Below are 23,134 nucleotides of genomic sequence, written 5' to 3'. Positions count from 1 at the left end.
AGTAAGCCCTTGTCCACTGTAGCCTCACATTCCTGTTCTTGGGTGACAGGAGTGGTAGACCATGTGGTCTTCTGTTGAAACTGCTGTTGAAACTGCTGTTGAAACTGTACATTGAGATGCTTTTCAGCCCACCATGATTGTAAAGAGTGGTTACTGGAGTTACCACTGCCTGCCACTCACCTTGGACCACTCCTGCAATTCTGTGTAAACTCTAGAAACTGAAAATCCCAGCTAAATCAGCAGCTACTCATATCAGCATGTTGGACACCAACTAAAATGCCATGGTTAAAGTCATAGACATCATATTTTGACATGAACAATAACTGAAACTTTTGACCTAGATTAGTATAATTTTATGCTCTGCAGCAACATATGTGGCTGATTTAGGAACACACTTCCTTATTCCTTCAAGGTGGTCAGTGAACACACCTAAGGAAGTCCCTTCCCCTGATCCATTTTTAACTCAGATATACATTCTTATTTCTCCCTTTTTTGAGCTTATTTTCTTTACATTTTTACACAAAATTTTCAGCCATGGTATGGTTGTACTTGTATTACTGAACCATATTTGGATTACAGGAGTCTCACACAGACACAGTTGGCTACACTTTTCAGATGTGCCACTCCTGTACCGGACTAACAAAAGCAAGTCTTACTTTGCATGACTACACAAAAACAGGTCGTATGTGAAACTGCAGTATGCTGGACAGGACAAACAAGATCCTGTAGAGGAATTTACAGTTATAAACCCAGATATGATGAATGAAGACCAGGAATCAAGAGATGCAATCAAATGGAAATTTTCACCAAAGAGTAGTTCAGTTTCATCATTAGAAGTCAGCTTCACACTCAGCAAGGAGTTCGTAGACTGTTCTGTGTAGACCCTCATTAGATCAACAACTATACTTCCACACAATCACTAAGCTAGTCATTACATCAGGTTGAATGACTTAGCTTGATAAAGGCATAGATATATTTAGAAAAATTTCCACATATGGGTGAATGTCAGAAAAACATCTCCATTCATGATCTGGATGTCACATCCTGGTTTAGGCACACAGCTCATTCAAGGTTGGATTTGGTTGAGCTATAGCTCTGACCAGGACGCTCTCCCTAAACAGTGATCAGATACTCTCTCTCTCTGTAAGAAGTTGACTGTTATTCTGTAGTGATTGAAGATGAAAAGCAAGTAAATGCTTTAACCAAGAATTGCAAGTCTCAAGCTTAAAGAAGCCATTCAAATCATGATATCTTGAAAGATTAATGTTGATTAATTCATTACAAAATCACTCAAAGGACAGATATAGAAGAGGCAGGGGATTCCAGAATCCACCCTTCAATACCAAACAGTCTGTACATAACTGCCAAGTATACAGTTGGATATTGCTGAAGGCAAGTTAGCAGCCCAATACTCCAAGCTACAGGAAATGAAAAGCAAGTGTGCTAAATGTATCGTAAAGCTTGCTATATTATAAAACCTGGTAACATCTTTAGCAATTTGGTTAATTCAATATGGTTTTACATTAAATTTGGAACAAACACCACTCCAACTATTATTAAGATCCATATGGTAGCTGTAGATTTGCAGATTTTATTTAGTTATTGCAAATTCATACTACATGCAATGCCTCACAATTACAACATGCAGAAACATGTAAAGTTCTACCAGTCAGTGTTACAAGTCTGGTTCCTTTCAGGGATTTTATGCTATTTGAGTTCTTCTTGCTACTAGTGCTACCTGTGGACTGCGATTTATGGATCTAGACTGGGATTTCTGCAATCATGTTTGGTGACAACCTTTTTACAAATAAATTTGATCCGACATCCACAATAAGTACCCTAGTGACTAAGACTGGCCCAAGCTAAGCTGAATAAACTGAAGGGGGTTGGGTCTTTTTTTAAATAAATTAAAAAAAAAAAAAAAAAGTACAAAAGGCATGAGTTTTCAGCTTAATACTTTTATTTAAATATAATCCATCATGCAACAGGTGTTGTATGCTCCTGAAAGAGAGAAAAAAAATATTGTAATACAGAGACTAATATAGCTACACTTATTACAGAGTCCAATTCTTACTTAGTTACCCTGAACATGTTAAACTTGAATGAAAAACAAGAATATTTTATATAGTTTTAAAGCTAAAGATAAAAATTGCTTCTAAAAGTAACCCAACATCTATAAACTTATGCTAGGTCAAGGTCCATGAAATTGAAAAATGCAATTTGGTCCTGCCCTCCCTTGTAGCTAGTGACTAGTTAAAAGAGTTAGTAAACTAGACGAAATAGGATGACAAGTAGGAGTCAATTTCCATGGTCATATTCTCTGACTTAACTTCCAAATCTGTTATTGTGGTTATGACCTTAGAATTAGCTAGCTAGCAAGCATAGCACAGGTTCTGCAGCAAAAAAACAAAAAATTTATCCTCCAATTTGTACAACAGACATGGGTTCAAAGCTGAGCTAGTACCCAATGCTACTATGGGGAAAAAAATAGTTTTAAATTTAACAAAATTTGATCCATCAGTCAGAGTCAAAGTTTAAAATCAGGAGTTGACGTTACTATTAAATTTAAAGTTGAACTTAAATTTGCTACCTCCTCCACTGGGTTGTAGAGTTCATTGGAAAAGTTTTCAGGGAATGCCTCCTGTTCCTCCATGTCCTTCATGAGATTTTCTTTATCTATGGGCTGCTCTCGTCCTGCTTTCCATCTTCTGCAAAGAAGGGCAATGAACAGCATTCAGACTAGCCAACCACCACAGACAAAAAAAAAAAAACCTCCAGTAACCAGACAAGCATTCTGGCTAGGTGTTAATTTTTTTTAATAATTAAATAATGAGTGCATGAGTGAAATAGTAAATATGAATAACCTTTAATACAGAGCACATACCTCCATTTTAGAAATACAGCTGCAGCAATAACTAAGCAGACAATAAAGAGGACTGTAAGGATGACAGGAACACTGCTGGATGCCTCATCCTGACAGAAATACCCACTGTAACCCTGCACACACTCGCAGACTGGTTTCCCTTTTTGCACCATACAGTGCCCTCTGCCATTACAGAGCTCAGAACTGCAGGACTGGCCACTCGTTGTGTGGACCAACACCTCATTTTCCTTAGCATGGCAGCCCTCTTCATCAGAGCCATCTTGGCAATCTGGGATTTGGTCACAAAACCGGGTAGAAGAGAGACACTTGTACCCATCTCTGCAAGGCATAGAGCCTGCTGGACACTTTAGGCCAGGTACACACTGGATGTCATTTACAGCAATGTAGCCTTCTGTACAGCGGCACGTATGCCCTCCTGGGTATGCCAGGCACAAGTGACTACAGCCACCATTATCCTCCGCACACAGGTTGGTTCCTGAATCAAAGAGAGAACGACTGATTAGATCATGCACATGAGAAACTGGACACTTCTATTCAAGTTTCACCCAGAGGACTCTAGTGGAACAAGAACAGAGGGAAGGAAACAAAAGGAAGCAGCAGTAGAGATAAGAGTGATAGGACTAGCAGTGTGAGAAATGCACAACAAAAATACCTTTCTGGCTGTTTGCACTGTATGCCTTCACTGCTATAATGTTTGTTTGAACTTCAAACCACAACTGTTTAGGCTGGATGCCATCACTGTACCATACAGTTGTTGTACCTGTAAGGAATTACAAATAGTGAGTAAGGGAGAAATAGAAAAATGAGAACTACAATAGAAATACCACAATCAGGTACAGCCCAAATATGCAGCAACAGTTTCCAAGACGCCATAATGCCATCTGCTGGTATGAACATATAATTCACCCAACATGAATGACAGCAAAAGGTGCTGGAGTCTTTACCATTGTACCGGGTGATCCAGAAGAGGATATTGTCACTTCGGGTTAAAGACGCAATTAAAGGAGATCCAGTTCCAGTTTTATATTCCCGGTAATTTGATCCGTCGATGTTCACAGAGCAAATAACTTCAGTGGCTGGAAGAGGGAGAGAGGTGGTGGACTAGTTAGCAAAAAGAGGAAAGCACAGCAGTAAATCATTCTGAAACACCAATACTGAGGAGTGGTTGGAATGAATACTAACTTTTATAAACCGATTTATTCATTTGTCAACCAGCACAAACTGCATGCCCAACACAGGAAATTAACTGCAGCCCAGGTTATAATTTTAATTACTTAATGCATCATTTCAAAAACTGACTATTCCTGACTCTTACAAATTAGCTTTAAGACACTTCCACCCTTTGTGGCTGAATTACAAAAAATAAAAATAAATAAAGTGACAAAAAATAAGTGGCATATGGCACACTATATGGGGTATAACCAACCTATATGGCATAGATAAGTGTACAAACATTAGAAAGAGACAGACACTAATTTCAATTATAAGAGGAATGACAGCCTAGCTAGTCTGCTCACAGGAAAGGTCCAAGTTCTGAACAGACCAATGATCCAAGACACTAACATGATGCAAGACTACTAAAATCAATCATGGGTGTCAAACTCTGGTCTTCTGGGCAATACAGTAAATTCTTGTGAAGTAGTTTATGAATTGACTCGTGTTGAAAGTGCAGTGCTGCAGTCCTCCACGTCAAACTTACCAATATCTGCCCAGTACACTGTTGTGCCTTGGCTTGAAAAAGTCAAAAAACTGGGAAGCTGCGTTTTCTTCCAAAGCAACATTTGATTCCGGCCATCCATGGCAGCACAGTCTACCTGGGGCAAAGCAACATTCCCTGATGACCCTATGGCTGTGAAGCACATCCTGCCTGTGGGTGGGTGTAGCGCAATAGATGTAGTGTCCTGAAGCCCAGCCTGCAGAACAAGGCTGGTGAACTTTCCATCTGCTGACGTGACGTAGATCTGAGGCTTCTTGCTGCTGCTCCAATACAAGTTGTGTGTGATCCAGTCCACAGCCAGCGCAGTCAACGTATCCCCTGGTAAATTCAAGATCTGGCCATCAGGCATCAACGTGGAGTCATCCACTTTAATCCGAGCCACAGAGTCCTGTCCGACATCTGCCACATAGAGTGTGTTGTCACCAAGAACCAAGTCTAGATCTGAGGCCTCATTTATGCCAGGAAGAGACTGGGCATGGTGGGCAGGCCACTGATTTAATCCAACCTGACCAAGCAAGCTTCTAGTGAAAACCTACACAGAGCAGAAATAGTCATTTCAAGATGTTCTGAGAACTACTATTGGTAAACAGTGTACAACTCTAAGTACATCATACTCCAAGAACACTCTGAAGCAATCCCCTTGCTTTTATACCTTCGTGAGTCTAGTAGGAGAGAGCAGCAGTAGGAAGGAAGTAGAGGAGTTCTCAGGTGGGATACAGGTAAATCCGTCCTCAGCCAACAGCAGTCCTGCAGGGCAACGACATAATGCATGGAGCCCTGGGGCTAGTACACACATGTGAGAACATTGGAGTTTCTCACAGGGGTTAGGCACCTTATACTGGATAAGGGGGTGTACAGCCTGGATAAAGGAGACAGAACATTTGACAGATTATTTAATTTAAACATCTTTCCATTAATGGAATGATAACTCAATATGGAGGGGAGACAAATGCTTACTTTGAGCCCAAATGGTTGACCAGGTCTTTTGAGAATAACTTTCTGGTTCTTGCCAGTTATTTTGTTAGCCCCATGGATAGCCTTTCTCTGGGTGTCAGACCAGTACACCATGTCATTAAACACTGCCACAGAGAAAGGGCTTGACATCTCAGTCAACTGTAGCAGCTTCACATAGGAAATTGGGGGGGGGGGGGGGGGGGGGGGAGAGAAGAGGGCATTGTTTACTTTCTACCTGATCTAAACTACAGCATGGGGTACAGATTGAAAAAAAGAAAAAAAAAAAAAAAGTTTAGGTTAAAATACACAGGCCTTCTTTCAGCAAGTTTTCCCAAAACCACTACAGGCTTTGGATAGAGCTTTCAGTGAAGGATAAACCTACATTTACCTTGATATCTTCGCCATTCATTGTGGCTGAACCAATGCACTTGAGCTTCTCATCTACCCAGAAGATTCTGTCAGACACAATATCCACAGCTAAGGCTACAGGCCAGTTTAAGCCATGGCTGAGTAGCACCTTCCTCTCTGAACCGTCCATGCCAGCACACTCAATCTGGGGCTCCTTCCCAATCTCTGACCACAGCATTATGCTGTAAAGATTTGAATAAAATTGTTCAAGGAATCAAGTCCTATGCTTAATTAATAATAATGATGAACAGGAGGAAACTAATCTACTACCCTTAGGCTTGGGAGATCAGAATCAAGGATGAGAATTTAGCTACATGTTAACCAAGTAGACTATGAATTACTTGTTCACTTCATAAGCAAGTTTCAATATCCTTGATCAAATACAGCCAATTAAAGAAAATCATAAGAGGAAGCATTATTAAAAATAGTCATGCAAAAAGGGGTTCTTGCTCACCCTTTCTGAGGTAAAAGCACCAGAGAATGAGGCTGCTCCAGCTCTTCATCCACAATCACGGTGAAGTTTTGTCGCTTCATTACACGGTCACTAATCCTTACAGCTAAAATCTGGCCAGCTACTCCATCCACCCAGTACAGGTTTCCTGCAACCCAGTCTACAGCAATCGAGTCTGATTTCACACCTGTGTTTATGGTTTTTTTGGGGGGTGGAGGGGCAGTAAGAAGAGAGGACATTGTGCACTTTAAAGAACAAAAAAAGCCAGTTTTAATCATAAGTCCACAAGATTAACTGAATATATTTAATGCCAAGAGCAGTGTTCAAGAATCCCCCCACATTTGTGTACTCATTTCTGGCACACCATCACTAAAAACAAACAAAAGTTAATTTGAATCAGATTTCAAACCTTTAACAAGTGTCTTGATATTGCCCTTTTCTCCATGCAGGAAATATTTGATGCTTTCCTCCTGTAGACAGACCCAGAACACACACTGTTGCCTCCAGTCATAGTCCAGAGAGAAGATGGGCTTCTGGCCTGGGGGAAGAAGCATCTGCATGTTGCTGCTCCGGAGGCCCATAAACAGCACCTCATACTGCACTGATGCCAAAAGACCAGGCTCCTCTGCAAGGAAGGCATAGAAGGAAGCTGGATGTAGTACTAGTGAGTGAAGTACCATCATTAGGCTTAGCCTTAAACAAATTAAAAGGACCCAGAAAACTGAAAAAGACCAGGTATACATTGTACATATTACACATGAAAGTTTAATTAGACTAATTTTATGTACTAGATACATTTATATGCATGTAGATTACAAGAACACTAGATAGACACTGAATCCAGATTATACAACTAAAGTTCAAATGGACATACTTTCTGTTTTACAGCTGCTGCCATCTGGCTCCAGTATAAAACCTGGAGGACACTGGCACACGTACGAGCCATGAGTGTTCACGCATCCGTGGCTACACACAGGAGGCTGAATCTCCATACACTCATCTACATCTGCACAGTATAAACTGTCTGCCTGGACCTTGAAGCCTGTTCGACACCCACACCTCTGAGAGTTGAAAAAGACATTAATAAGGACCATCAAAATAGGAAGTAGTTCCAAGGGTACAGCTAACAATTTACTTTCTAATCCAAACTTCCTTAGCTTATGAGTGCCTGCTTCATCATACTAGTTATTATAATTTAAGCTTAACCAAGTTAATATCATTACCAGTAATATTGAGTGTGCTAGGTAACAAAGAACAGTTGGTTAACAGTTGTGATGAGATTCTGGATATTTTGAGAATTTGGTTTTAAAAGCCACTGAAGTGACATTGCAGATAGAAGACTTCCCAGGACTGCCTCCAGTAATTTTAAACCTGAAATAAACCTACCCCCATACAACAGGTTTGCTAAATCCTTATATCCAAAACAAATTATAGTCCTATGTAACTGTGGGGTAATTAGAATGACCAACCGCTCCATGGGGAGTGTTGACACAGTAGTGCTCGCATTGTGGTGGGTGTGGGCTGGAGCAGTTATTGCTGAGACAACCTGGACCCTCATCAGATTCATCCAGACAGTTAGCAATGCCATTACACACCATCTGGGAATCCAAGCACTCCTCACTGCCACACTTGAACATGTACATGGGGCATTTCACTGGGCCACCTGAATCCAAATGGCAAATGTGATGTTAATTTCACTTGTGACAAGCACAGTGTTGTGTTAAAATTGTGAACAACCATTTGTAGAACTAGAAGTCAACCATGCAAGTCCACCTTCTAAAATATAAATTGGAGGAAGACCAAGTACATTAAACTTCTCAGCTATATAACCTGCAAGTGAAGGTGACATTTTAGCACTGTTGGAAAAAATAATTCTACAAATGAATTAGTTTACACATTCATGGGTGCCATATTACATGAAGCTTTATTGGTATTAAGAGTTGTGCTCACATCCAGCTTCATCACTCTGGTCTTTACAGTCCTTAACTCCATCACACCTCCAAAACGTGGGAATGCACTGATCTTTAGATGCACAAGACCACTGGAAAGTTCCACATTGCATAGGAGAGGCCTTGCAGTTCTAAAAGATTAGAAAAATCTTTTGAGGCAACCAGAGTATGATTTATTGTTCTGCTCATTTCTGAATCGGCTAACCACACCGCCACTACTGCACTACACATTTTGTAAATTAAGAGTTCAAATGCTTTTCAGGACTGATGCAAACTGACAAACTGCTTAAAACCCAGGTAACAAAAATGAAGGTTGTCAACACAAAGCAAAAAGACGTTCACACCTGTTCGTCAGACCCATCAATGCAGTCTTTGTCTCCATCACAAAACCACTCTTTCAGCAGGCACACATGGCTGTTAGGGCAGCGCTGCTCCAGGGGGCAGTGTGGAGGTTTACGACAGTTCTTCTCATCAGACTGATCATGGCAATCTGCATGACCATCACAACGGACACTTGTGGAGACACATTGTCCACTGGCACACTGAAATTGCCCTCGTAAACATGGCTCCTTTGCTGAAAGATCATAAAAGACACCAACTTTTAAACACTTTCCCCTTCCCAATGTAGTACCAATATACCTGCTTATTTAAAAAAATAAAAATAAAAAAAATAAATAAAAAGCGACACACCACCACCCTTACTACAGTCAGTCTCATCTGTGCCATCTAAACAGTCTCGCTCTCCATCACAAAGGAAAGTTTGAGGAATGCAGCGGCTTCTGTTATCACAGTGATGGCTGCAGGACTCAGACAGTTTAAAACAGTTCATTTCATCGGAGCGATCTTGACATTGAGGGGTCCCATCACACACATGCTTCATGTCTATACACATCTTCCCATGGGCACACTGGAACTGGCCTACAAAGATTACAAAAGCATGGGTTACTCAGGCTAATCCAGTTAAAGGAATAGTAGACCAACACTTATCGTTATGGGGCAGAAGGGAACCTCTAGATTTCAGTAAATATTAAAATGCTACAATATAACAAAAAGCTTGTTTTACAATAAAATTTTACATTCTATAACACATAGTTAATCATGATTAGCTGCATATCAAGTCAACAGAAATGGATTACTACCAAGTCACAAACTGTTCTAAAATCCTACTTTTTTTACACTGTCGTTCACAGTCCTTCTCATCTGACCCATCCTTGCAATCTTTCTCGCCATCGCACACATGACTGTAGAGGACACAGTCACTACCATCCCTGCATGGCTTGAAGCCCAGAGGGCATTTCAGGGATGAAGCTCCTGCAGCATTTTTGTCACTCTTACCTGTAAAATACATTCAGAAGTATTGCAGCATGTTACACAAGACAGCAATACATCTTCCCTGCTGAAATGCTAGTTATACTGCAACAAACAACATACGGCATTTCTTCTCATCAAAGCCATCTTTACAATCCATGCGTCCATCACAGAACTGCTGGATGGTCAGGCACACCGTCCCCTCATCACAGTGCAGAGGACACGTAGGACAACGCAACTCATCTGAACCATCAGAACAGTCAGAGCGACCGTCACACACCAGGGCTTGTTCAATACACCTCCCCTTGTTCATACACAGGAAGTGGGCTACACAAGGAAGGAGGAAGTAGTTAGAAATTTGAATGGTAATCAATTTCAGAGATGTAGTTGCATTCACACATTACCAGGATCTGAGCAGGCATGTAAACAGTGGAGTTCATCAAACCCATCAGGACAATCCAACATCCCATCACACAACTGAGACTGACTGATGCATAATGACGTGCCTGGACACATTACAGAGGGACTTTTACAGGCTGGTTCTGGAGTGGTTCCAACTGTAGGAGCTACAGGGACAGCTGGGTTGGGGGACAAAAAAAAAAAGAAAAAAAAACAAAAAAAAAATTTTTTTTTAATGGATGTGATGCAGAACGAAAGTGTCTAGACCTTATTTTGAAAGGAGCTGATTACATTTGCGCCTACAGTCCTCCTCATCAGAGCCGTCCTTACAGTCCTTTTCTCCATCACACACATGACTGTAGAGGATACACTCACTTCCATCACTGCATGGTTTGAAGCCCACCGCACATTTCAGGGATGAAGTTCCTGAAGATTTATCACTCTTACCTGTAAAATCAAAAAAAAACAAAAAAAAAAACAAAAAAAAACCCCTTAAATTATTTAATGTGCAACTTAAAAAAAAAATCTAAGTTTAGTTCCATTATAAAATAGTCTAACCAAACTTCACATTTTATATGCATCTGATAGAGAATAGGGATGCAATACATTAATGCCACATAAAAGCCTTTCCGAGTTAACCACAGCTCCACTAGACATACTGGTTGTTATTTGCTTTAAAAGAAATAAACTGATTTTGTATTAGCGTTTCAAAGCAGACAGTACCATCTTCACTTTGGTAGTTCAGCCATCCAATGGCCACCACATCACCAGATCTAAATATCGTTACTTTTAATGGAAAGTAAAGACATACTATCCACATGTCCAGAAGTTTGTGGACACCAGACAACACCAATCATGCTTTTTGAGCATCCCAGTCCAGATTTAATACCCCTCTGCTGTTATAACCACCATACTTCTGGGAAGGCTTTCCATTAGATTTGAGCACTGCTGGAATTTCAGCCCATTTAGCCACAAGAGCATTGTCGTGTGAGGAGGTCTGGGATTCCATAAGAATTCCAATTAATCCCAAAGATTATCAGTGGGGATGAGGCTCTGTACAGGCCATTTGAGCTCTTCTGCTCCAACCTTGGCAAATCATATCCTTATGAATCTCCCTTGTTGTGCACAGGTGCATAGTCATGCTGGAACAGGGTTGGGCCACTTAATTCCAGTGAAAGGAAATTGCAAATGCTACAGCTTACAAAGACTTCTAAACAATTGTGCAACCAACCTTGTGGCAGTTTGGGGAAGGCCCACATACGGTTGTACACTGCATTATTTATTTAAAAATATATATATGTCCTTGAACCACCCAACATCTCCACACTTCAGGACAACTCCATAAAGCAAAAGGAGTTACCCTATTCAATGGGAGAAAACAGATAGCTAATAAATATTAAGCAACATTGTTATTTTAGGAAACCCTCGACAAAGGGCACTTACTACAGTCTGCTTCATCAGTGCCATCTACACAGTCTCTCTCTCCATCACACAGGAAGTTATCTGGGACACAGCGGGTCTTATTATCACAGCGATGACTGCAGCTTTTGGTACGTGTAAAGCAGTCCATTTCATCAGAGCGATCCTGACACTGAGGAGTCCCATCACAGACCAGCTTCTTGTCTATGCACATTCTTCCATGAGCACACTGAAATTGGTCTGGGGGAGGGAAATTATTATTTTTTTTTAAATTGCTCAAAAGGCAAGATAAACATGTTAATGACCCAATACTAATTAACCGCTGTTTACATACTTTACCTGGTCTACACTGATATTGACAGTCATCTTCATCAGAGCCATCTTTACAGTCGACCTCTCCATCACACAGGTGACTGTAGAGCACACACTCGCGTCGGTCCTTACAAGGTTTCCAGCCCAAACGGCACTTTAATGGACCTGCTATATTTGGCTTTATAGAAACCGTGGGACATCTCTCCTCATCAGAGCCATCAGTGCAGTCAGAACGGCCATCACAGACCAAACCTCGTGCAACACACTTTCTCCTGTCCTTACACATGAAGTCACCTATATTTAAAGACATACAATTCCATTAATTCCCAGGAAAACCCATTAACTTATACAGCCCTACTTTTCTTATAACAAATTAAAGGACAATGAACAAAAATATTTAAACTAGTTAAAATCTCAACCATTCCAGGACCTGTTTTTGGACATCTTTTGATGCAAGATTCTTCATCAAAACCATCTGGACAGTCACGCTTTCCATCACACAGTTTAGTGTTAGAAATGCACAGTTTTCCCCCTCGACACAACACTGAAGGGGCACTACAGCTTCTCAGCTGGGAAGGGTAGCCTATAGAATGACATCAAGAAGTAAACCACCAATTTTATTAACAAACAGAACCCAAACTGTTTTTTTTTTTTTTTTTTTTTAAAACCCCAACATGAGGCTACCTACATAGATTAGTTTACCACATACAATAATGGCTACATTACCATGCACTGAGTAACTTTCAGGGGAAAGGAATTGTGATTATTCATTACCAAGTCAGACTGGTAAAACAATGAAATCAGTTTTTTCCCGATCAGGCAAGGAGATCACTGAAGCTAAGGGAGTTTGCAAGTAATCATTAATAAAACATGATCTGGAGATGGTTGTGAATGTTTAGTTACTCTTGTTCTAGCCCATTTTGCTATTGCTCACTAGCTAGTTCTCCCCTCATCTTTTATGCCACCTGGAAGCAGTTGTGTATTTTAAGGTGTTTGACCTGTAACAACTGACCACAGATTAATTAAAATGCTTAAACAGGTTCTCGTCTTACTCCAGCATATCCATATGCCACACATTTAACAGAAGTAAATTAAAGGTGCCAACATTGAGTTGTTGCAGACTGACACAGTTAATCAGAAACTACTATAGGCAGGTACAAATTCAAAGTCTGAAACATGCAGCTTCCTAGCCATTTATGGCTAAAGCCTAATTTATGTGCCTGCAATAACAACTGTAAGTATAATTTAAGAAGGTTTTACCACAGTCTGCTTCATCAGTGCCATCAACACAGTCTCTCTCCCCATCACACAGGAAGTTATCAGGGATGCAGCGGGTCTTATTGTCACAGCGATGACTGCAACTCTTGGTGCGCGTAAAGCAGTCCATTTCATCAGAACGATCCTGACAATGTGGCTTACCATCACACACAAGGTTTGCATCAATGCATCTCCTTCCATGAGCACACTGAAACTGCCCTAGAGGTTATTTAAGAAGAGAAAACTATTCAGATCAGATCCAGAGTGTAAGGAGATGATTTTTCTTCACGTTTTCTCACCTGCTTTGCAAGTCACATCACATCCCTCTTCATCAGACCCATCTTTGCAATCAACCTCTCCATCACACACATGACTGTACAGGATACAGTCACTGCCATCCTTACAGGGGGTCAAACCCAAACGGCACTTCACAGGAGCCGCTTCAACGGTATAAACAGCTGCAGTTGGACAGTCCACCTCATCGGAAGCATCAGTGCAGTGCAGACGTCCATCACAGACCAGATTCCTGTCGATACACCTTCTCCTATCTTTACACAGGAAGTCATCTAGAAGAGAACACATTTAGAAGTATTAGGTGTCTTCAGAAATGTTGTGACTAACTCTATGGGGGAGGGACAAAAAACCCTCACCATCATAGGGACATTTCTGAAGGCATGGTCTTTCATCAGAACCATCGGCACAGTCCTTTCTGCCATCACAGAGCTGCCTCTGGGAGATGCACTTTGAAGTTGCCAGGCATGGTATAGACGGACTTTTGCAATGGGAATGCGGCCCAGGGTTGCCTGATCAAAAATTAAACTCACTGAAAAATCTCATACTTATCAGGGTCAAGAGAAGAGATAATGGTGTAACATTTCAGACTTATGCCTATGGGTTTTAGAAAACATTCGGAAAAATGCTCTTGCCCTATATGCATTTTAGTTCTACGTGTCAGGCTCATATAGCATCAACACTAATTTTGAATACTCAAAGGATTTGAGCAAATGCCTACAATGGTATTATAGTAGTATATCTATAATCTGCTAGATTATCCAATTTAGCAGAAAATGCATAGCAGTAGTAAACCTCCCAGAAGAGGACCATTCAAAAGAGATAGTTGCCACCTTGTTACACTCATGTGGCCACACACCCATACCACCATCTCTACTAGATCGGTCCCAATAGTGGAATTCTATAGCAAATAGTTTGCCCTTAGCATGGCAAAGGCTGATCAAGTTCAGAAAATAGGCTTACCGCAGTCAGTTTCATCTGATCCATCCCAGCAGTCCCTGATCCCATTGCAGATAAAAACTTCTGGAATACAGAGACTATTTTGATCGCAGCGCAGCGCACAGCTTCTTGTTGGCGTCCAGCATGTTGATTCATCAGAGTTATCTGGACACTGAGGAACCCCGTCACACACCTGCTTGTTGTCTATGCACTTTCTGCCATAACTACACTGAAACTGACCTGGGAGTAAAATGTTAAAAATTGAAATAAAAATAAGAACAGATTCTAATAGAAACTTGAGTGGGCTAAGCAAAGTCAGTTGCATGGGATAATTCTGATTTAAAAAAAATAAAAAAAAAATAAAAAAACACCCCACACAACTCTTAGATAGAATAGATTCTATTAAATGTGCAAATTGTAAGATCCTTCATTACAAGCCCTTGCTTGTAAAGGGTGTTGCATAAACAGCTCATAACAGAGCCACATGTTCAGTAACAGGCTTCACAAACTACAAATTTACAGCATCCTCAAATATCAGCTCATCCTGTTTTATAAAAGAATGTAGCAAAACTGAAGGGACAATTATGATCAGTCTGCTGTTGAACTCCCCAAAAGGATTTGATCAAAAAAAGCTTTAACATTAGAGAGATCAAGAAATTGATGAACAATAATAAACCTAAATGGCAAATTTCAGTCATTTTTTAAAAAGTCACTTTCAAACAAGCAAGCAATATTTTATCTTTAAGGGATAAAATATTGACATGAATCTTTATTAAAAAGACATGCAAGTGCATAGAGGCACTTAAATCTACACTGGATTACCCTAAATAAATGTAATATTTGTTACATCTGACCTGGATTACACTGAAGGTCACATCCCTCTTCATCAGACCCATCCTTACAGTCTACCTCTCCATCACACACATGGGTGTGCATCACACAGTCACTGCCATCCTTACAGAGTTTTGAACCCAAACGGCAGTTTAAGGCAGCTGCAGTTTTTGGCATTGCAGCAGCAGGACAGTCCGTCTCATCAGATCCATCAGTGCAGTCTGAGCGTCCATCACACACCAGATATCGCTCAATACACTTCCTCCTGTCCTTACAGCGGAAGTCACCTTGAAAAGTACCGTAAAGTTACTCACATAGTCTGCTTCTAGGACAAGTAAACCAATTTTAGACACGCATGCACATTACCCATCTTCTGACATGAATCTACACAGGAGAGCTCATCAGAACCATCAGGACAGTCCAACTTCCCGTCACAGAGTTGAACCCGGGACATACATAATGCTGTGCTTTCACAAAACACTGAGGGGCTTCTACAGTCTGGATGCTGAGCTGAAAAACCTATCGAAGCCTCTTCAGAAGCCTTACTGTTGACTGCATCTCCATTATCAGTAGCTGTAAAGATAAATATTTATCTTCAGTGGATAAGGTCACCTGGATAGTATAAGTCATAACGAGAGTCCTGTGCTCATCCAAAAACTCATTCATAATACACTCACCGTTTGCCTTCACTTTTCTACTGCTGTATACAGTGAAAGATGGACAACATCCACGCTACAATCTCACTAATCAGATTAAATTTAAAAAAAAAAAAAAAAAAAAAAAAAAAAAAAAAAAAAACACCTCAAATACCTAGCTTGAAAAATACCATCTCTACAACCTATGATTTCATAATACATCTAAAACTCACAGCAGTCTGCTTCATCAGTGCCATCAACACAGTCTCTCTCTCCATCACACAGGAAGTTATCAGGGATGCAGCGGGTCTTATTGTCACAGCGATGGCTGCAACTCTTGGTGCGTGTAAAGCAGTCCATTTCATCAGAGCGATCCTGACACTGAGGAGTCCCATCACACACCAGCTTCTTGTCTATGCACATCCTTCCATGAGCACACTGAAACTGCCCTGGTGTATTACAAGCGGGGGGAATGGACATTTTATTGGAAACGTAACATGGTGAAAAAGGTAATAGTGGGTAGTACTAAATACTGAACGTGTGGCCAAGACAGCTACTTAAGTTGACACCTTGGAACTTGACTGGTTAGCTGACAGAACCATATAATACACAAAAGTAGAACCAATTTGTCAAGCATGTCAAATAGTGTAGTCATCAGACCTTAAAATAAAAAAATAAAAAAATAAATAAAAAAATAAAACCACACACACACACACGACACCTCTACCTTTTTTACATTGCCGTTCACAGTCCTTCTCATCTGACCCGTCCTTGCAGTCCTTTTCTCCATCACACACATGACTGTAGAGAACACACTCGCTTCCATCCTTGCATGCTTTGAAGCCTACAGCACATTTCAGGGATGAAGCTTCAGCAGCCTTTTTGCCAGACTTATCTACAGAAAAAAAACCATTTAGGAAAAAAAAAAAAAAAGAAAAAAATCAGCCCTGATCTCACACTCCATTAATATATTTTAAACGGATTTTCATTACAGCAGAACATACAGCAGTTCCTCTCATCAAAGCCATCTTTACAATCCATGCGTCCATCACAGAACTGCTGGTTGATCAGGCACACCGTCCCCTCATCACAGTGCAGAGGACACGTAGGACAACGTAACTCATCTGAACCATCAGAGCAATCAGAGCGACCATCACACACCAGGGCCTGTTCAATACAATTCCTCTTGTTCTTACACAGGAAGTGGCCTGCACAAGGACAGCAGGAAGCAGTTAGAAATTGTATTTGCAGTGAAGGGAATGTTCCAGAGATGCATTTTATTCACACATTACCTGGATCTGAGCAGGCATGTAAACAGTGGAGCTCATCAAACCCATCAGGACAATCCAACATCCCATCACACAGCTGAGACTGACTGATGCACAGTGCTGTGCCTTGACACATTACAGAGGGACTTTTACAGATTGGTTCTGGAGTGGTTTCAACCTTAGGAACGACAGTGACAGCTGGAAAAGAGCAACAAGTCAAACAGATGTAATGTACTACAAAATATCTACATCTTATTGTGAGAAGAACTGATCTCTACATTTGACACCGCAGTCCTTCTCATCTGACCCATCCTTGCAGTCCTTTTCCCCATCACACACGTGACCGTAGAGGATACACTCACTTCCATCCCTGCATGGTTTGAAGCCTACAGCACATTTCAGGGATGAAGCTTCTGTAGCCTTTTTGCCAGTCTGATCTACAAAATGCATTTAGAAAAATCAGCCCTGATCACATGCTCCATTAAATTTTCAAACAACTTTTCATTACAGCAGAACATACAGCAGTTCCGCTCATCAAAGCCATCGTTACAGTCCATTCGTCCATCACAGAACTGCTGGCTGGTCAGGCACACGGTCCCCTCATCACAGTGCAGAGGACACGTAGGACAACGTAACTCATCTGAACCATCAGAACAGTCAGAGCGACCATCACACACCAGGGCTCGTTCAATACACTTCCTCTTGTTCTTACACAGGAAGTGGCCTGCACAAGGACAGCAGGAAGCATTTAGAAATTGTATTTGAAGTAGAGCTGCAACAACTAATTGATAATCGATTATGAAAATCATTGTCAACGAGTCTCATTGTCAAGTAGTTGGTCTGCAGGCTGCACAGAGTGCGTTTACTCATTATGTTACTTCTGTTCTGAAAACACACCTTGGAGTGTAAATACTAAAGTTGTCTCCCAAATGAAGTACTGTACACTTGCACTATGCATCTACTGTCTAGCGTGTGAATTTTAGAAAGCCAATCTCTCAAATAGAACACTAGCGGGTTTTTTTACTAACCGGAAGTATAAGCAACTTCTAGGTGACCGCACATGATGTCATACGCACGCTAGCATTAGCAGACACCCAGAGTAACTGACAATGAGTTTCTTCAGTTTACTGTTTAATGTCAGCGTTAACTTTTATTCTCAACATGACCTCAGTCACCACAGTGCCGAAATCACCACGTGACTGAGGAAGAAAGTCCTCTAAGGCAGGGGGGGGCATTTTAAATTAAACACCACGGAGATCAAACAGTGCTGTATAAAGCACGAAGTTATGTTTATATCCAAAATGCTCCACACTGTAAGGGGCAGGGGAAACCGTTGCAAGTGGCTTAAAAGGTTTGATTTAATTCCAGTTTGCTGTCATTATCTGCTGTATTTGCACGCTTGTAGTGTAAATTCTGTCGTTTATTATAAGGGAAGTGATGCATTAGTAACGAGGCCGTGTTGCTGATCATGCACAGTATAGATGCAGTGATGCACAGCGGGAGCAAGATCTGTAATGTCTAACACACTGATCAAAAGTAAAGTAAAATATTCCTAAAAGCAGTGAGTAACAAACTACAAGGTGCAGCGAAAGTGAATTTTATTATTAATTTAGAACTGTAGTTTAATTCAATGCTTTTTGTGCATCCATAAAAAGTAATGCATAAATACTATATAATACATTTTATTTATCTTTGTTTATATTACATACAAATATTCTCATTGTTTTTTGTGGATGCACAAAAAGCACTGAATTAAACAGTTCTAAATTAATATATTCTGGTGTGTGCATTGGGTTGTTTTCTGTTTTGGATAAACAGTTGTGTAAAGTTTTAGTCTGAAGTTTATATTTGTAACACTCAATTTGTGGGTTGTATTCTAAATAAACAAAAATGGCACTGAAGGTTTGCCCCGCCCCATCCGATAAATCGAAAAATAAATAGGCCAACTAATCCATTATGAAAATCATTAGTTGCAGCCCTAATTTGAAGGGAACATTTCAGAGATGTACTGTATTGACACATTACCTGGATCTGAGCATGCATGTAGACAGTGGAGCTCATCAAACCCATCAGGACAATCCAACATCCCATCACACAACTGAGACTGACTGATGCACAGTGACGTGCTTGGACACATTACTGAGGGACTTTTACAGATTGGTTCTGGAGTGGTTTCAACTTTAGGAGTGACCGTGACTGCTGCAAAAGAGCAACAATTCAAACATGTAATACAATACAAAAATATCTACATCTTGCTGAGAAAAAAGAACTGATCTCTACATTTGACTCCACAGTCCTCCTCGTCTGACCCGTCCTTACAGTCCATTTCTCCATCACACACGTGACTGTAGAGGATACACTCACTTCCATCCCTGCATGGCTTGAAGCCCACAGCACATTTTAAGGCTCCTTTATCTTTGTCACTCTTGTCTGTTTTTTAAAAAAAAAAAAAAAAAAAAAAAAAAAAAAAACCCAGAAATTGGCAGATTTACATTGGTTAATATATACCGAAGTTTTACTTTAAAATAAACTTGATTAAATTAAAAAAAAAACAAAGAACCCCATACAGCAGTTCCTCTCATCAAAGCCATCTTTACAATCCATGTGTCCATCACAGAACTGCTGGCTGGTTAGGCACACCATCCCCTCATCACAGTGCAGAGGACACGTAGGACAACGCAACTCATCTGAACCATCAGAACAGTCAGAGCGACCATCACACACCAGGGCCTGTTCAATACACTTCCTCTTGTTCTGACACAGGAAGTGGCCTAACCAGGGAAGAAAGGAAGCAATTAGAAGTTGTATTTGAAGCAGTAGCAATGTTTCACAAATACTGTATTCACACATTACCAGGATCTGAGCAGGTATGTAAACAGTGGAGTTCATCAAACCCATCAGGACAATCTAATAACCCATCACACAGCTGAGACTGACTGATGCATAATGATGTGCCTTCACACATTACAGAGGGACTTTTACAGGGTGGTTCTGGAGTGGTTTCAACTATAGGAGTCACAGCAACAGAAGCTTAAAAGAAAAAAAGAAATTAACATTTAAATGGACAAAATACTGCATATACAGAATAAATCTCACTGTGACAAGAACTGATGAACATTACAACGCTCATGACAGTCTGCTTCATCTGTGCCATCAACACAGTCTCTCTCTCCATCACACAGGAAGTTATCAGGGATGCAGCGGGTCTTATTGTCACAGCGATGGCTGCAGCTCTTGGTACGTGTAAAGCAGTCCATTTCATCAGAGCGATCCTGACACTGAGGAGTCCCATCACACACCAGCTTCTTGTCTATGCACATCCTTCCATGAGCACACTGAAACTGGCCTGGTGTATTACAAGTGGGGGAAATGGACATTTTATTGGAAACATGACATGGTGAAAAAGGTAATAGTGGGTAGTACTAAATACTGAACGTGTGGCCAAGACAGCTACTTAAGTTGACACCTTGGAACTTGACTGGTTAGCTGACAAAATCATATAATACACAAAAGTAGAACCAATTTGACAAGCATGCCAAATAGTGTAATGATCAGGCACCCCCCTCCCCCCCAAAAAAAAGAACAACCCTCTACCTTTTTTACATTGCCGTTCACAGTCCTTCTCATCTGACCCATCCTTGCAGTCCTTTTCTCCATCGCACACGTGACTGTAGAGAACACAGTCGCTTCCATCTCTGCATGCTTTGAAGCCTACAGCACATTTCAGGGACGAAGATTTTGCTGACTTTTTGGCAGTCTTATCTTAAAAAAAAAAAAAAAAAAAGCATTTAGAAAGTCAGTCGTGACCACACAATATATTTTAAACAGCTTTTCATTACAGCAGAACATACAGCAGTTCCTCTCATCAAAGCCATCTTTACAATCCATGTGTCCATCACAGAACTGCTGGTTGATCAGGCACATGGTCCCCTCATCACAGTGCAGAGGACACGTAGGACAACGTAACTCATCTGAACCATCAGAACAGTCAGAGCGACCATCACACACCAGGGCCTGTTCAATACACTTCCTCTTGTTTTTACACAGGAAGTGGCCTGCACAAGGACAGCAGGAAGCAGTTAGAAATTGTATTTGCAGTGAAGGGAATGTTCCAGAGATGCATTTTATTCACACATTACCTGGATCTGAGCATGCATGTAAACAGTGGAGCTCATCAAACCCATCAGGACAATCCAACATCCCATCACACAGCTGAGACTGACTGATGCACAGTGCTGTGCCTTGACACATTACAGAGGGACTTTTACAGATTGGTTCTGGAGTGGTTTCAACTTTAGGAGTCACAGCAACAGAAGCTGAAGGAAATTAAAACATTAAATGGACAAAATAGCATATATACACAATAAATCTCACTGTAACAAGAACTGATGTTCATTACAACTCTCACGACAGTCTGCTTCATCAGTGCCATCAACACAGTCTCTCTCTCCATCACACAGGAAGTTATCAGGGATGCAGCGGGTCTTATTGTCACAGCGATGGCTGCAACTCTTGGTGCGTGTAAAGCAGTCCATTTCATCAGAGCGATCCTGACACTGAGGAGTCCCATCACACACCAGCTTCTTGTCTATGCACATTCTTCCATGAGCACACTGAAATTGGTCTAAAGAAACAGCATCCATTACTTCATACCCTGTACCAGAGACTGGATGTGGTAAAGCACCAAAATTAATATTTACCTGCTTTGCACAAATATTCACATCCCTCTTCATCAGATCCATCTTTACAGTCTAGCTCTCCATCACACACATGGCTGTACAGGACACAGTCACTGCCATCCTTACAAAGTTTTAAGCCTAAACGGCACTTTAAGGGGGCCGCATTTTTGATGGCTGTTTTAGCAGGACAGCCCACCTCATCAGAGCCATCAGTACAGTCAGGGTGCCCATCACACACCAGAGATCGCACAACACACTTCCTCCTATCCTTACACTGGAAGTCACCTAGAAAGTATATATTTCAGTTTTATAAAAAAAATAAAAAAAAAAATAAAAAAAATAAAAAAAAAACCCCCACACACCCCTCACAACACCACAATAAAACACCTGAGACAGTATGGTGTTAAATATAAAATCGTTCCATCAGCAACAAATACCTCTTTTTGAACACGGCTCTACACAAGCAGCTTCATCTGATCCATCAGGACAGTCTTGTGTTCCATCACAAAGCAGAGTCTGTGATATGCATAACGTCGTCCCTTCACACAAGACAGAGGGTCTTATACAGTTCACGTGTGGAGAGGCCACAAGTGCATCTGAGGAAAGTACGTTGGCAAAAAGAATTTTAAGTAGCACTACACAGATCAACTTCTGCAGAGCACAACAAATTTAATGTGTCCAAAAGGAACAAACGGGTATGAATTAAATCATAACCAAATTAGTAACCGTGTCAAGAGGTACTGTGAGTAACATTAGTACACTCAAGATATGGTACCAAGAGGAACTGACAGGAAGTGCCAACACTGCTAACAAGAAAGCAGCAGAACTTTGCCACAAAAACCCAAGTATATATCTCTTTGGTTGGAAGCCTCTCCTCTAGGTTTATAATTCACTGGTCAAGTTTCAACTAGACTGGTCAACCATACAAATGGAACAATATAATTAGTTTTATTGCCCCAACATCACTGTATAGAGAAAAAAATAAAATAAATAAATAAACCAAGAGAATTACCAACCTTGCTGCATTTCCTTCAGAGCTACAATTACACCAACAATGCCACTTTCCAGAGTGACTGCCTTCACACGTGTCCCATCTTGCCGCTTCCACAGCGTGATGACATCATTGAGCAGAGTCACCATGTATGGCTCATAGGCAGCTGCAATCAAGCCTGGAAAAGTCCATCCTTCACCAGCAGAGTATTTTCTCATCTTCAAAAGACTCATTACTTGCAGTTCTGTAAGGGTGTTAGAAATGCTGTTGGTGCCAAGTTTGTGAAAAGACCTGCATGTTTAAGTCATTATCTTTAAAAACAAAAACAGCCAAACAGTACAGACCATTTTGCAAGCTCCAAAGAAAGCAGTTTGCTTTCCGGTCAAATACAATATGGCTGATGCTTTTGTCCTCAGAGCTGTAGATGGTCTTTGCTTTTCCA

General features: G+C 40.8%; 1 protein-coding gene across 1 annotated transcript; it reads right to left on the bottom strand.

Annotated features, from left to right (window-relative positions):
- Nucleotides 1–1,942: 1,942 nt before the first annotated feature.
- On the bottom strand, nucleotides 1,943–23,133 carry si:dkey-88l16.3 (low-density lipoprotein receptor-related protein 1B). The gene is made up of 44 exons (XM_053686672.1): nucleotides 23,037–23,133; nucleotides 22,718–22,936; nucleotides 22,139–22,297; nucleotides 21,723–21,986; nucleotides 20,144–20,368; nucleotides 19,876–20,052; nucleotides 19,590–19,793; nucleotides 19,303–19,452; nucleotides 19,048–19,221; nucleotides 17,543–17,746; nucleotides 17,301–17,459; nucleotides 17,047–17,220; nucleotides 16,759–16,962; nucleotides 16,482–16,649; nucleotides 15,988–16,203; nucleotides 15,486–15,692; nucleotides 15,143–15,406; nucleotides 14,313–14,528; nucleotides 13,709–13,861; nucleotides 13,358–13,624; nucleotides 13,062–13,277; nucleotides 12,232–12,384; nucleotides 11,829–12,095; nucleotides 11,514–11,729; nucleotides 10,362–10,517; nucleotides 10,076–10,249; nucleotides 9,795–9,998; nucleotides 9,531–9,698; nucleotides 9,066–9,281; nucleotides 8,708–8,937; nucleotides 8,365–8,494; nucleotides 7,884–8,077; nucleotides 7,289–7,475; nucleotides 6,824–7,039; nucleotides 6,418–6,601; nucleotides 5,944–6,145; nucleotides 5,559–5,723; nucleotides 5,254–5,460; nucleotides 4,584–5,133; nucleotides 3,829–3,960; nucleotides 3,537–3,644; nucleotides 2,885–3,359; nucleotides 2,591–2,708; nucleotides 1,943–2,001 (listed from the first exon to the last, which is right to left on the bottom strand). Exons 2-44 carry the CDS (start codon nucleotides 22,923–22,925, stop codon nucleotides 1,978–1,980), a joined length of 8,685 nt encoding a protein of 2,894 aa, XP_053542647.1. The 5' UTR covers nucleotides 22,926–22,936; nucleotides 23,037–23,133; the 3' UTR covers nucleotides 1,943–1,977.
- Nucleotide 23,134: the final 1 nt, after the last annotated feature.

The sequence above is a fragment of the Ictalurus punctatus genome, chromosome 16, assembly GCF_001660625.3.
Source record: "Ictalurus punctatus breed USDA103 chromosome 16, Coco_2.0, whole genome shotgun sequence".
Classification (NCBI taxonomy): Eukaryota; Metazoa; Chordata; class Actinopteri; order Siluriformes; family Ictaluridae; genus Ictalurus; species Ictalurus punctatus.
The sequence above is the reverse complement of the archived record's forward strand: the minus strand, read 5'-3'. Positions and strand labels throughout refer to the sequence as shown.

Coding starts and splice junctions, on each gene's coding strand:
- si:dkey-88l16.3 (XM_053686672.1), bottom strand. CDS start 22,925: ATGAGTCTTTTGAAGATGAGAAAATACTCTGCTGGTGAAGGATGGACT. Junction 9,999..10,075: donor ACATGCCTGCTCAGATCCTG/GTAATGTGTGAA, acceptor TTCCTTGTGTAG/CCCACTTCCTGTGTATGAAC. Junction 3,645..3,828: donor CTGGATCACCCGGTACAATG/GTAAAGACTCCA, acceptor AATTCCTTACAG/GTACAACAACTGTATGGTAC.